This window comes from Lonchura striata, chromosome 24 (assembly GCF_046129695.1).
Source record: "Lonchura striata isolate bLonStr1 chromosome 24, bLonStr1.mat, whole genome shotgun sequence".
Lineage (NCBI taxonomy): Eukaryota > Metazoa > Chordata > Aves > Passeriformes > Estrildidae > Lonchura > Lonchura striata.
In genome coordinates this window covers 2,140,298-2,154,385 of record NC_134626.1, presented here as the reverse complement: position 1 = coordinate 2,154,385, position 14,088 = coordinate 2,140,298, and the positions used below count along the sequence as shown (strand labels likewise).

Below are 14,088 nucleotides of genomic sequence, written 5' to 3'. Positions count from 1 at the left end.
CGCTTCGTGTGCGTCACTGAGGCTCGGCCAATCCGCTTCGCGTGCGTCACTTCGGCTCTGCAACCCGCGCGGGAGCGGCGCAGGCGCGGAGGAGGCGCCGGCTGCGCGTCCGGGCCTGGGTGAATTTGTGTTTTTATATAATTTTTTGGGGGTGTTTTTGTGCTTTTTTTGGTCTGTTATTTCTGTGTGTTCCTACACGTGCTTCCCCAGCTCGCAGCAGTGGTGGCGCCAAACGGGGCCGCTGTCCCACATGTTGTTTATCGCCTGACGCGTGGTTTGTGTCTCGCCTCAGGAGGAGTTTGGGCTCTGCTGGAATTTTCAGAAAACAACTGAAATGGCGCCTGGAAAAGCAGCGAGATCCTCTCCTGTTGTGCCCCTCGCCGATCTGCTCCTGGAGTAATTCCCTGTGCGGGTTTTGGGACGTGGAGTGGGGTAAAAATGCCTGAGATCAAAGTCACCCCCTTGGGTAAGTCCGGCCTAAAATCGCCTTGAAATACAAACACTGAAAACCTGGGGGGTTTGGAATTCAGGGTAATATTTGGAATTTCCCATGTGATTCCTGTCAGCTCTCCCTTGGTTTTTCCAGTGGCAGTTATAATTATTTGGATTAATTAATCAGGACTAATGAAGTTATTCTTGTACTCGCTACAGTGCTAAACAACCACAGGCAGAAAATATTATAATATTATAATAGAAAATTTTATAATATTAGTTGTATATATTTCTATGTATATAATATATTTATAAATATAATATATATTTTTATATATAATATTATTAGTTAAATATAATAGTTATAACTATTTGCATTCAGTAATCGGGACTAATGAAGTTATTCTTGTACTTGCCATAGTGCTAAACAACCACAGGCAGAAAATATTATATTATTATAATAGAAAATACTGTAATATTAGTTATGTATATGTATATTTATATTCTATATTTATATATATTATATATATATAATATATTATATATTATATGTATTATATTATTAGTTAAATATAATAGTTATAACTATTTGCATTAATTAATTTTTTTCCTGAAAGAATTGCAGCTTTTCTCAAAGCTGTTTTACTAGTGTTTTACTGGTGTTTTATTGGTATTTTGCTGGTGGTGTTTTATGGGTGTTTTGCCCATTTTTTACTTGTATTTTCCTGGCGTTTTGTGATGTTTTCCTGGTGTTTTGTTGGTGTTCTATTGGCATTTTGCTGGTGGTGTTTTATTGGTATTTTGCCAATATTTTCCTGGTGTTTTGTGATGTTTTCCTGGTGATTTCTGATGTTTTCCTGGTGTTTTGCTGGTTTTCCCTGGTGTTTTGCTCATGTTTTGTGATGTTTTCCTGGTTTTTCCTTGTTTTGTGGTGTTTTCCTGATATTTTCCTGCTGTTTTGTGAGTTTCCCTGCTGTTTTGCTGCCGTCCAGGGGCTGGGCAGGACGTGGGCAGGAGCTGCATCCTGGTGTCCATCGCTGGCAAGAACGTCATGCTGGACTGTGGCATGCACATGGGCTACAACGATGACGTGAGTGTCCCCTGGGCCACCTCCAGCCCTCCCTGTGTGCCACCTGCATTTCTGGCCTCCTCCTTCAGCCCCTGCTGCAGCTGGACTGTGCCAGAGCTGCTCTTTCCCCTTCAAAATCTCCATTCTCCTAAAATATTCCCTGAAATATCACCTGGACTGTGCCAGAGCTGCTCTTTCCCCTTCCAAAATCTCCTTTCTCCTCAAATATTCCCTGAAATGTCACCTGGACTGTGCCAGAGCTGCTCTTTCCCCTTCCAAAATCTCCCTTCTCCTCAAATATTCCCTGAGATGTCAGCCCTCCTTTCCCTGGCTTGTGGATTTGGGAAAATGTTCATGACTGCAGCTGCAAATGCTCCACTGCAGGTGGGTTTGGACTCTCTGGATTTCCTGTGAGCAGGAATCCTGTCCTTAGCTTTGGGGCAGCTCATTCCAGGTGGGATCCTCACCACATTTCTGCTGCTCCAGGGACAGAGAGGGAAACTCCTGGTTATGGCTTCCCTGACACAACAGGAAAGGAATGATGGCACAAATATCCTGTAAGGATTTCGTTCAAGCAGCAAATGTGCTGTGACAGGAGAGCTTTTGGGGCTCTGTGTCTCAAAGCCAGGCTGTGTTCAGCGCCCATTTCACTTGGGAGATAAAATAATGTATTTATGAAAGGGTCAGCTCTCTGGCTGTCCCCTCATTTCTGCCTCTCCCTGCACACAAAAGCTGCTGGTGCTGCCTGGAGAGGGCTCAGCACATTCCCAATTTCCCATTCCCTGCTTTTTTTTTTTTTTTTAATCAAGGGGTTAAGTTAAAAATACAGCTAATGAATCAAGGGATTCAATTAAAAATAAAGCTAATGAATCAAGGGGTTAAGCTGGGGGTGTAGCTAAGGAATCAAGGGATTAAATTAAAAATACAGCTAATTAATCAAGGGGTTAAATTTTGGCTCACTGATTCTGGTGTTTCCTGGAGAGAGCTCAGCACATTCCTAGTGTCCCATTACCTCTCTGTTTTTTTTTGGATCATTGATGCTGGTGCTGCTTGGAGAAGGATCAGCACATTCCCAGTGTCCCATTTCACCCATTTTTGGTTGGATCACTGATTCTGGTGTTTCCTGGAGAAACTCAGCACATTCCCAGAGTCCCACTGTCCCGTTCCCTGCATGGTTTTTGGGATCCCTGCTGCATTCCTGACAGTTTGCTGTTCGTCCTGGCTGCAGAGGCGCTTCCCTGACTTCTCCTACATCACGCAGAACGGCAGGCTGACCGATTTCCTGGACTGTGTCATCATCAGGTGAGCTCCTTCCTCATCCTCATCCTCATCCCTGCTCCTTTGGGGCTGTCCCTGCATCCCATGGGTTTAAAAGAATGGATTTTAAAATTTAAAATCATGGTTTTAACATCATGGTTTTAAAAGAATGGATTTTAAAATGTAAAATCATGGGTTTAAAACCATGCTTTTATAATAATGGATTTTAAAGTTTAAAATCATGGTTTTAAAATCACGGATTTTAAAATCTAAAATCATGGTTTTAAAATCATGGATTTTAAAATTTAATTTTTTAAATTATTATTATTTTTTGGTTTTTTTTGTTTTTTTTTTTTTATTTTTGCAGCCACTTCCACCTGGACCACTGCGGGGCACTGCCCTATTTCAGCGAGATGGTCGGCTACGACGGCCCCATCTACATGAGCCACCCCACCAAGGCCATCTGCCCCATCCTGCTGGAGGACTACAGGAAGATCACCGTGGACAAGAAGGGGGAGACCAATTTCTTCACCTCGCAGATGATCAAAGACTGCATGAAGAAGGTGGTGGCTGTGCACCTCCACCAGACAGTGCAGGTGGGGGAAGCAAGGGGTTAAATTAGAAATCCTGCTAAGGATTTAAGGGGTTTAATTAAAAATTCTGATGAGGAATCAAGGGGTTAAATTAGAAATACTAAGGATTTAAGGGGTTTAATTAAAAATTCTGATGAGGAATCAAGGGGTTAAATTAGAAATACTGCTAAGGAAGCAAGGGGTTAAATTAAAAATACAGCCAAGGAATCAAGGGGTTAAATTAAAAATACAGCTAAGGGATCAAGGGGTTAAGTTAAAATACAGGAATCAAAGGGTTGAATTAAATTTAAAATACAGCTAATGAATCAAGGGATTAAGTCAGGAGTGTAGCTAAGGAATCAAGGGATTAAATTAAGAATACAGCTAATGAATCAAGGAGTTAAATTAAAAGTAATGATAATTTATATACCCACATATGGTCAATAATTGATTCTAATAATTGTAATTTAGAATTAATAATAATTGTAGAATTTATTCTAATAATTTATCCCCATTTGGACAAAAATTATAATAATTGAAGGTAATAATAATAATGACCAAATCTATTATAATAACCTATTTATGGCCACTAATTAATCTAATAATGGTAATTAATTTGCCCCTGGGCAGGTGGACGAGGAGCTGGAGATCAAGGCTTACTACGCCGGGCACGTGCTGGGGGCTGCCATGTTCCAGATCAAGGTTGGCTGCGAGTCCGTGGTGTACACGGTGAGTGAAAAATGGGAATTATTGCTGCCCTGCTGGGCTCCAAATGTCCCCAGGTTCTTGTGATATATGCATAAAAAAATAAAAATAATCCATCTATATGGTTTTTTTTAAATGTGTGTTTATTTAATTTATATTATATTTGTATTATTTAAGGAAATAATATATTATGGATGTATATTATATACAGATATTATATATTTAATATATGTGTGTATTTTTATGTATTCTATATTATCTATTATGTATTATATATTATATATATATGTATATATATTATATATTATGTATTCCAATGATATATTATATATACTAATATAAAATATAATATATATATTATTATGTAATAATACTGTATTGTATAACAATATATTATTGTTATACAATATATACTATAATATATTGCATAACAAATATATATGTTCTATTATATAATATATAGTAATGTATTGTTATATATAATATAGTATTATATAATTTTAATATATATAATATATTATTATGTAACAATACTATATTGTATACCAATATATTATATAATACATATAATATAATATTTTATTATGTAGTATTGTATGATAATTATATAATTAATATATATTAACAATATAATTATATACCAATATAAAATATATATAGACAATATAATATATTGTGTATTATCTGTAATATATATTTGCTATATAAATATTATAAATTACATACATATTTAATGTTTGAATATATATTCATATTTTATATATTCTGTAGTCTGTTATATATAATATTTATATTCAATATAATATATAATAAAAATAGATATAATTTATATATTTATTATACGAGTAATGTAGTATAAATATGTATTATACATAGTATATATTTTATACATATTATGTATTAGATATATTTTTATTATATCTATAACATATATTCTATCATAATATAAAATATATTTATATATTTATTGTATTATATAAATAATGTAGTATAAATAAAAGATGTTATAAATATAATATATACTTTTATGTTTTATATATATTAGATAATATATATTTAAAAATAGAATATGTAGAATATATTTGTTGTTATATATATATTTTTAATATATATTTATAATATGTTGTATGTATAGTATATTTGTAGTTTATTATTATATATAAATATAATTTCCATTATTTAGATGATACATTTGAGCCAAGCAAGCAAAGCCAAATCTCGGTGTGTTTCTCTCGGCAGGGCGATTACAACATGACCCCCGACCGACACCTGGGGTGAGTGAAACCCCAGATTCCCAGCTGGGGTTGCAGATTCCCAGCCTGGTTGCAGGTTCCCAGCAGGGTGGCAGATTTTGGGATGCAGGTTCCCAGCAGGGTGGCAGATTTTGGGATGCAGGTTTCCAGCTGGGTTTCAGATTTCGGGGTGCAGGTTCCCAGCAGGGTGGCAGATTTTGGGATGCAGGTTCCCAGCTGGGTGGCAGATTTTGGGATGCAGGTTCCCAGCCTGGTTGCAGGTTTCCAGCTGGGTTTCAGATTTTGGAATGCAGGTTCCCAGCTGGGTTTCAGATTTTGGGATGCAGGTTCCCAGCTGGGTGGCAGATTTTGGGATGCAGGTTCCCAGCTGGGTGGCAGATTTTGGGATGCAGGTTCCCAGCTGGGTGGTAGATTTCGGGATGCAGGTTCCCAGCTGGGTGGCAGATTTTGGGATGCAGGTTTCCAGCTGGGTTTCAGATTTCGGGGTGCAGGTTCCCAGCTGGGTGGCAGATTTTGGGATGCAGGTTCCCAGCCTGGTTGCAGCTCCCAGCTGAGCTCCCCTCGCGGTGATCTTGGCGCTCTCCCTGCCCAGGGCCGCCTGGATCGATAAATGCCGCCCGGACCTGCTGATCACCGAGTCCACCTACGCCACCACCATCCGCGACTCCAAGCGCTGCCGCGAGAGGGATTTCCTCAAGAAGGTCCACGAGACTGTGGAGAGAGGAGGGAAGGTACAGCGGGCTCTGCCACGCTCCTGCTGCCCTCAGGAGCATCCCAAAAACATCCCAGAGAGGCCAAAAGATCCCCAAGTATCCCAAAAAGAGCCCCAAATAGCCCAAAATATCATAAAATAGCCCAAAAACACCCCAGATATCCCAGAATATCCCAAAATATCCCAAAGCATCCCAGAATACCATAAAATAGCCCAAAATATCTCAAAGTATCATAAAATAACCCAAAATATCATAAAATTGCCCAAAATATCATAAATAGCCCAAAATAGCCCAAAATATCCCCAAATGCTGCATTTCAATCCAGCAGGAATCACCCTCAGTGCTTCAAACTGCAAAACGGTGCTGAGAGGGGGTAGGAAGTGGGAGGGATCTGACAGAAATAATAAAAAAAACTTAAAAATAAAAAACCCCCATAATAAATAGATTATAATTTAAATAATAAATCCATAATAAATCCGTAAAACACATAGTAATTAATAGTAAATAAATAATAAATACATCATACTAGTAAGTCAATAATAAGAATAAATAGTAATTCAATAATGGCAATTAAAAATAATAAAAAATCACCCTCTGTTACAGGTGCTGATCCCAGTGTTTGCCCTCGGCCGTGCCCAGGAACTTTGCATTTTACTGGAGACATTCTGGTGAGTCCCGCGTGCTTTTGGGATCCTTTGTTCTGCTGGGGAGGCAGGAATTTCTCTGCAGTGAGAAATACTGATTTATAGCTCATGAAACCAGGGAAATACACCCCAAAAAATAACTTTGAGAGGCTCCCCAGCTTCCAGGATTTTTTTGCCCCTCGCTCTTTTTTTTTTCCAGAGATTTTTTTCTCTAGTGAGAAGAGCACTAAAACCTGTGTGCTCCTGTTAAAATATTGATTTATTCCTCACAAAAACAGAGAAATACACCCCAAAAAAACCCCTTATGAGACTCCCCATCTTTATTTATTTGTATTTATTTATTCCAGGATTTATTTACCCCACGTTTCTTTTTTTTTTTTTTTAACAGGGAAAGGATGAACCTGAAAGCTCCAATTTATTTCTCCACGGGCCTGACAGAAAAAGCCAACCATTATTACAAACTCTTCATCACCTGGACCAACCAGAAAATCAGGAAAACTTTTGTGCAGAGGAACATGTTTGAGTTCAAACACATCAAAGCCTTCGACAGAGCCTTTGCAGACAACCCAGGGCCCATGGTAGGTGAAAAAAAATCAATTTTTTATTCAGTTTGATCTCAAATCCTGGAGGGAAAACCACCCTGAGCTTCCTCCACCCCATCAATCCCACCTCAAATCCTCCCCTGGTCAGGTCATCTCTAAATATTCAATATTTTTCTGTTTTTTTATTTAATTAAAGCTGAAACACTCAGTGAAAATAAAATTTTTTTGTGTCTATATCATCTACACATCCTGATTCGAGGCAGGGTTTTCTTTTCCACACAATCTTTAATTGCTGCTTTAATTCTGGTTGGTTTATTAAAAAAAAAAAAAAAAACACTCAGAATTTTCCATCAGACACTGAGGATGCTCACAAATATTTCCTAAACCAGGAAAAATCTTATAAATAATATTTATAAATAAATATAAATAAACCAGGTTAATGTTATATAATTAATTAAACTAGTTGTTATTAAATATAAATAAACTAGGTCTTATTTCTTAAAATAGCAGCTCAGCTCCTGGGAATTTTAGACAAAGGTGGGGGAAAAAAAATCAAATAACAAAAAAATCCATTTATGCAGCGTTGGGGATGGGTGTTGGTGGATGCTCTGCACAAATTTAGGATGGAAAAATGGATTTTTTTTCTACTGATTTATGGCACATCTTCAACTTGCAGGTGGTGTTTGCAACCCCTGGCATGCTCCACGCAGGACAATCCCTCCAAATCTTCAGGAAATGGGCGGGGAACGAGAAAAATATGGTAAAAAATTGAATTTTTTTGGGGTGATTTCTCACCTTGAGTGAATTCCTCAGATTGCAGCAAAGCTTTTCTTGAGGAATTAAAGGACAAAAATCCTCTTGGAGCTCGTGGCTCTTTTGGTATTTAACCAAATCTATGGAATTTTTGATTTTCCTGCTTTTTTTTTTTCCCTGCAGGTGATCATGCCTGGCTACTGTGTCCAGGGAACCGTTGGCCACAAAATCCTCAGCGGGCAAAGGAAGCTGGAGATGGAGGGGAGACAAATTGTGAGTTGGAATTTCAATTTCCACCACCGAAAACACCCCAAAATAATTTCATATTTGGAGGTGCACTTGGGGTTTTTTTTGCATTTTTGCTTTAATAAAGTTGGTTCGGTGTTTTTTTTTTTTTTTCCTTTTGCATTAATTTCTGCCAAAAAAACTTTGGTTTTGCTATAATTTTATTAAATTCAGCAATAATTTTACTAAATTTTGGTTACTAAACTTTAATAAAATTTCATAAGTTATTAAATTTTAGTAAATTTTATTAAAACTTCCTAACTTACTAAATTTTACCAAATTTTAGTAATTTTTGGTAAAACTTTAGTAAAAAAAAACCATTGAGGGGCCTTTTGCTTCTACTATAATTTTACTAAATTTAGCAAAAATTTTACTAAATTTAGTTTACTAAATTGTAGTAAAACTTCTTAAGTTAATTAGTGCTAATTAAGGTGCTAATTGCAGTGATCTCTGGGACATCAATTAGGATTGTTTTCCATAGGGGAGGAGGGAATGGCATTAAAACTTCAAAATCACATTTTTGATCCATTTTGGATCGCTCAGCACAGTTTGGTGGGGTGGCATTTACACTTCCCCTCAAGGAAATGATCCTGTAACACCTTAATTAGCATTAATTAAATCCAGTTAATTGCAGGGATTTCTTGGTCATGAGTTAGGATTGTTTTCCATGGGGATGAGGGAATGGCATTAAAACTTTAAAATCACTTTTTGGATCCCTCAGCATCATTAGGCAAGGTGCCATTCACACCTCCCCTCAAGGAAATGTTCCTGTAACACCTTAATTAACCCTAATTAAATCCAGTTAATTGCAGTGACCTCTTGGACATGAGTTAGGATTGTTTGCTTTGGGGGAAATGAGAATGGGATTAAAATTTGACACAGTTTTGATCCATTTTGGATCCCTCAGCACAGTTAGGTGGGGTGGCAATTACACCTCCCCTCAAGGAACTGATGCTCGTAACACCTTAATCAACACTAATTAAGGTGTTAATTGCAGGGATTTCTTGGTCATGAGTTAGGATTTTTTTCCATGGGGTTGAGGGAATGGCATTAAAACTTTAAAATCGCATTTTGGATCCCTCAGCACAGTTCGGCGGGGTGGCAATTACAACTCCTCTCAAAGAAATAATCCTTAATTAGCAGTAATTAACGCGGGGGTGCGTCCCAGAGGAATTCCCCCTTTCCCAAGGCTGTGCTCTGCTCTGCAGCTGGAGGTGAAGATGCAGGTGGAGTACATGTCCTTCAGTGCCCACGCCGATGCCAAGGGCATCATGCAGCTGATCCGCCAGGCTGAGCCCAGGAACGTCCTCCTGGTCCACGGCGAGGCCAAGAAAATGGAATTCCTGAGGCAGAAAATCGAGCAGGAATTCCGTAGGTATCCCTGCCACCGCCGGGAAACGGCTTCAAATCACATTTTCCACCCGTTTTAGATCCCTCAGCACACTTGGATAGGGTGGCATTTACAGTTCCTCTCAAGAAAATGATCCTGTAACACCTTAATTAACATTAATTTAGTCCTGTTAATTTGCAGTGACCCCTGTGGACATGAGTTAGGATTGTTTTCCGTGGGAGAGGTGGGAATGGCATTAAAACTTTACACTTTTTTGCTCCATTTTGGATTCCTCAGCACAATTAGGTGGGGTGGCATTCACACCTCCCCTCAAAGAACTCATCCTGTAACACCTTAATTAACATGAATTAAGCCCAGTTAATTGCAGGGACCCCATTGAATGAATGTTAGGATTGTTTTCCACAGGAGAGGAGGGAATGACATTAAAACTGTAAAATCACATTTTTAATCCATTCTGTATCCCTCAGCACAGTCACTTGGGGTGGGATTCACACCTCCCCTCAAAGAAATGATCCTGTAACACCTTAATTAGCATTAACTGAGTCCTGTTAATTGCAGGGACCCCCTTGGACATGAATCAGGATTGTTTTCCATGGGGGAGGAGGCAATGGCCTTTAATCTTTAAAATCACATTTTTGATCTGGTTTGGATCTCTCAGCAGAGTTAGGTAGGGTGGCACTTACAGCTCCCCTCAAAGAACTCATCCTATAACACCTCAATTAACACTAATTAAGCCCAGTTAATTGCGGTGACCCCCTTGGACATGAGTTAGGATTGTTTTCCATGGCAGAGGAGGGAATGGCATTAAAGCTTGAAAATGACATTTTTGATCCATTTTGGCCCTCAGGGTGCCATTTACACCTTCCCTTAAGGAAATGATGCCTGTAACACCTTAATTAACGCTAATTAAATCTAGTTAATTGCAATAATCCCTTGGACATGAATTAGGATTGTTTTCCTTGAGAGAGGAGGGCATGGCATTAAAACTTGACACATTTTTGATCCACTTTCAGTCCTTCAGTAAAGTGGGGTGGCATTTACAGCTCCCCTCAAGGAACTGATGCCTGTAACACCTTAATTAAGCCCAATTAAGACCAGTTAATTGCAATAATCCCTTGGACATGAATTAGGATTGTTTTCCATGGGAGAGGAAGGAGAGGAAGGAATGGCATTAAAGCTTTAAAATCACTTTTTTGATCCATTTTGGCCCTCAGGGCCAAATGTACACCTCCCCTCAAGGAACTGATGCCTGTAACACCTTAATTAACCCTAATGAAGCATAGTTAATTGCAATGACCCCCTTGGAGCTGAAGTTTGCTTGCTGCTGTTCCCTTTGCAGATGTCAGCTGCTTCATGCCAGCCAACGGAGAGACCACCACCATCCTCACCAACCCCTGCATCCCCGTGGACATCTCCCTGGGCCTCCTCAAAAGGGAAACAGCCATAGGTGACACTTCCCACCCTCATTTCCCCCCTGCTGCTGCTTTTTTTTCTGTAGGTAGAAAGCTGTACATTTATATTTAAAAATATAATTTAAATTTTTAAATGGATGCGCGCACCCTGCCTGGTTTGCTTCCCCATGTGTGCTTGCAGCAGCTTGGTTTGGGAGAGCTGGAATTACCTTTATAAATTTAATTTTTTAGAAAGAATAATGGAATTCTTCCGTCAGGAAATGCTGTGGGAACAGAGGGAGTTGTTTGGTATCACTAAATATTATTTCTTAGCTGTCAATATTTCTGATCATGGTTAAACACCGAAGCACTGAGCAGACAAGTGTCAAATTTCGGTGTGTGAAGCTCAGCAGTGCCCCAGCCTCAGTCCTGGAGTTTTGGGGTGAAAAAGCAGCTCCTGATGTGTTTCTGTGCCCCTGGCCCTGCTTTAGGTGCTGCACCTGACGCCAAGAAGCCGAAGCTGATGCACGGCACGTTGCTCATGAAGGATAACGTGAGTACAGCAGCCCTGCAGCTTCTCTTGGGGGGGTGTTGTGTCCTCTGAGGGTTCTTTTTGTGTCCTCTCAGGGGGTTTTTATGTCACCTGAGGGGTTTTTAGGTCCCGAGGGTTGTTTTTTTTTGTGTCCTCTGGGTTTTGTGCCCTTTCAGGCTGTTTTTTGTGTGCTCTCAGGCTGTTTTTCATGTCCTCTGTTTTGTGTTGTCTCAGGGGTTTTTGTGTCCCCTGAGGATGTTTTTTTTGTGCCCTCTTGGGGTGTTTTTTTGTGCCCTCTGAGGCTGTCTTGTGCCTTCTGGGCTGTTTTTTGTGCCCTCAGAAGGCGCTGTCACATTTCAGACCCCAAATCACCGGGAGCGCTTCTGCCTCCTCACAACAAAGATGCCTCATCTTCAACCTCACCTTCATTTTCAAACATCACTCCCCTGCTACAGCTTAAACCATTCTCCAGAGACCAACTGGATGCTGTTAAACCTTTATTTACAATCATCCAGCTGGAAGTTTTGTCCCACTCTCAGCTGTCCCTTTCCTCCCCACCCTCAGCAGCGACAAACCCTCCGCGATATTTCAGCCCTTCCCTGCTTCCCCCCACTCCAGAGCAGCACCACAATCCCCCAAGCTCTGAGGATCCATTTTCTCCATTTAATCTCTTTTTTTTTCCCCCTCAGAGTTTCAGGCTGGTTTCTCCTGAGCAGGCCCTGAAGGAGCTGGGGCTGGCCGAGCATCAGCTGCGCTTCACCTGCCGCGTGCACATCCAGGACCCGCGCAAGGAGCACGAGACCGTGCTCAGGGTCTACAACCACCTCAAGGGGTGAGCCCTGAGCCCCTGGCAAGGCTTTTCCAGCCCTCAGGGATTTTTTTTAACCCCATGTTTTTTTATCCCCATGTGGTTTTTTTTTAACCCCAAGCAGCAACCCAAAACTTAAGAGGAGCAGGAGCCTCGCCTGAAATGGAAAATGCAAACCCTCGCCCATTGAATTACTATGATTTTGAAATTAAGGGCTAAAGAGATCGAAGTAGGAATAACAGGTCTTTACTGGGAAAATTAAAAAAAAAAAGTACAAATTTAATACTACAAAAAAAAACCAAAACCAAACAGTCAGAGCAGGAATGCAGAGAAGAAAGCTGCTCTTCTGGGAATGCAGGGGAGAAGAAAGCTGCTCCCCTGGGAATCCCATTTTTTCCAGCCAGAGCAGAGTGGTTTCTTTGAAGGGAATCAGAAATCCATTTAGGGCTGCTGCCAATCCAGGCAGCTCAGCTGGGGCCTCTCCTTTGAGCTGGCAGCAGCAGAATGATAAAATGTGGTTTTCCCTCCATGCAGCTGCTGCATCCCAAGTTCCGCCCTCAGAACAGGGCTCAGGTTGGAGCTGGATGAACTCTGCAGGAATAATTCCTGCAGGAAATCCTCCATGATTGATGGAAACTCCAGAATGAGCTGTGGGTCATCCCCTTTTCCTTTCTTGGGCTCAGCCAACCAAGAGAGGAACAGGCTGGGATTTGGGATGAAGACCCAGCATTTATTTTCCCAATTAAATCCCAAATTCCTCCCCTGTCTGTGCAGGATCCTGAAGGATTACTCAGTGCAGCACCTCCCTGATGGCTCCATCACTGTGGAGTCCATCCTGATCCAGGCCACAGCTCACTCAGAGGACCAAGGAACCAAAGTCCTGCTCGTGTCCTGGACTTACCAGGTGGGAATTCCTCACTTCTGACCCAAATTCCTCCCATCCCAAACCTCCCTCCTCTGGCTTTGGAGCAGTTTGGAAGATGAGGGGAGTGCCTGCTGTTTTTTGAGCTTTTTGGGGTTGAGCAGAAATGGTTTTATAGCTCTGTAAAGCAGAGAACTTCTGGGGCAATTCCACTTAATTAATTCAGTTCTGTGTTGGAGCTCTGCTGAGTATTTCACTCTGTGTTTCTTACTTGGAAAATTTCAAACAAGTAGAGAACTATTTCTGATCTTAATCTTTCCTTCCTGTGGCCGGATTATTAAACTTTCTGGATGATTAAACTCTTTCTTGACAGCAGGGAAATGCCTTTGGAAGGCAAAGCAATAAAATCAGTGTATCCCTTGATTTCAAGCAAAAATGGGACTTCTCCTGAAAGGAAACCCCTCAGGTCCTTTGAGAAATGGGAGTTTCACAGCAATAGTTTGTCAGAACAGCAAGAAATTAATTTGTGGATTGGTTCAGTTTTTAAACACAGCTCACATCAGATCCTGCAGGGTCCGGGAATTCTCTCAGTCCACTCCTAGGTACCAAAATTGAATTTACTGCCCCAAATACCCCAAAAAGGAAGATTTTGCTCTCTCATCCTATTTCTTTGTATCCCTTTTAGGATGAAGAGCTTGGCAGTTATCTCACATCCCTGCTGAAGAAAGGGCTGCCCCAGAGCACCCCCTGAGAGCAGAGCCCAGCCCAGGCTGCCTCACAGGGTCAGATTTTATTTTGTTTACATCCTCAATGCTTTTTTCTGCTTGCTTTTAATAAAAGAATTCCAGTGTTTGTCCAATTACTGCAGTGACAGTCACCAGCACTGGGATTTTCCCACTTGGAAAAAAACTTTATCCAG

The 14,088-nt window shown here is 40.4% G+C and overlaps 1 protein-coding gene across 1 annotated transcript; it reads left to right on the top strand.

The window, feature by feature from the left end:
* Positions 1 to 72: 72 nt before the first annotated feature.
* Positions 73 to 14,028, top strand: INTS11 (integrator complex subunit 11). The gene is made up of 18 exons (XM_021529841.3): positions 73 to 119; positions 293 to 466; positions 1,425 to 1,522; positions 2,730 to 2,803; positions 3,126 to 3,354; positions 3,961 to 4,059; positions 5,275 to 5,309; positions 5,881 to 6,019; positions 6,605 to 6,669; positions 7,034 to 7,223; positions 7,864 to 7,947; positions 8,124 to 8,213; positions 9,434 to 9,596; positions 10,916 to 11,023; positions 11,459 to 11,520; positions 12,189 to 12,331; positions 13,082 to 13,211; positions 13,855 to 14,028. Exons 2-18 carry the CDS (start codon positions 439 to 441, stop codon positions 13,918 to 13,920), a joined length of 1,803 nt encoding a protein of 600 aa, XP_021385516.1. The 5' UTR covers positions 73 to 119; positions 293 to 438; the 3' UTR covers positions 13,921 to 14,028.
* The last annotated feature ends 60 nt before the right edge of the window (positions 14,029 to 14,088 follow it).

Coding starts and splice junctions, on each gene's coding strand:
- INTS11 (XM_021529841.3), top strand. CDS start 439: ATGCCTGAGATCAAAGTCACCCCCTTGG. Junction 1,523..2,729: donor ACATGGGCTACAACGATGAC/GTGAGTGTCCCC, acceptor TCCTGGCTGCAG/AGGCGCTTCCCTGACTTCTC. Junction 7,948..8,123: donor CGGGGAACGAGAAAAATATG/GTAAAAAATTGA, acceptor TTTTCCCTGCAG/GTGATCATGCCTGGCTACTG.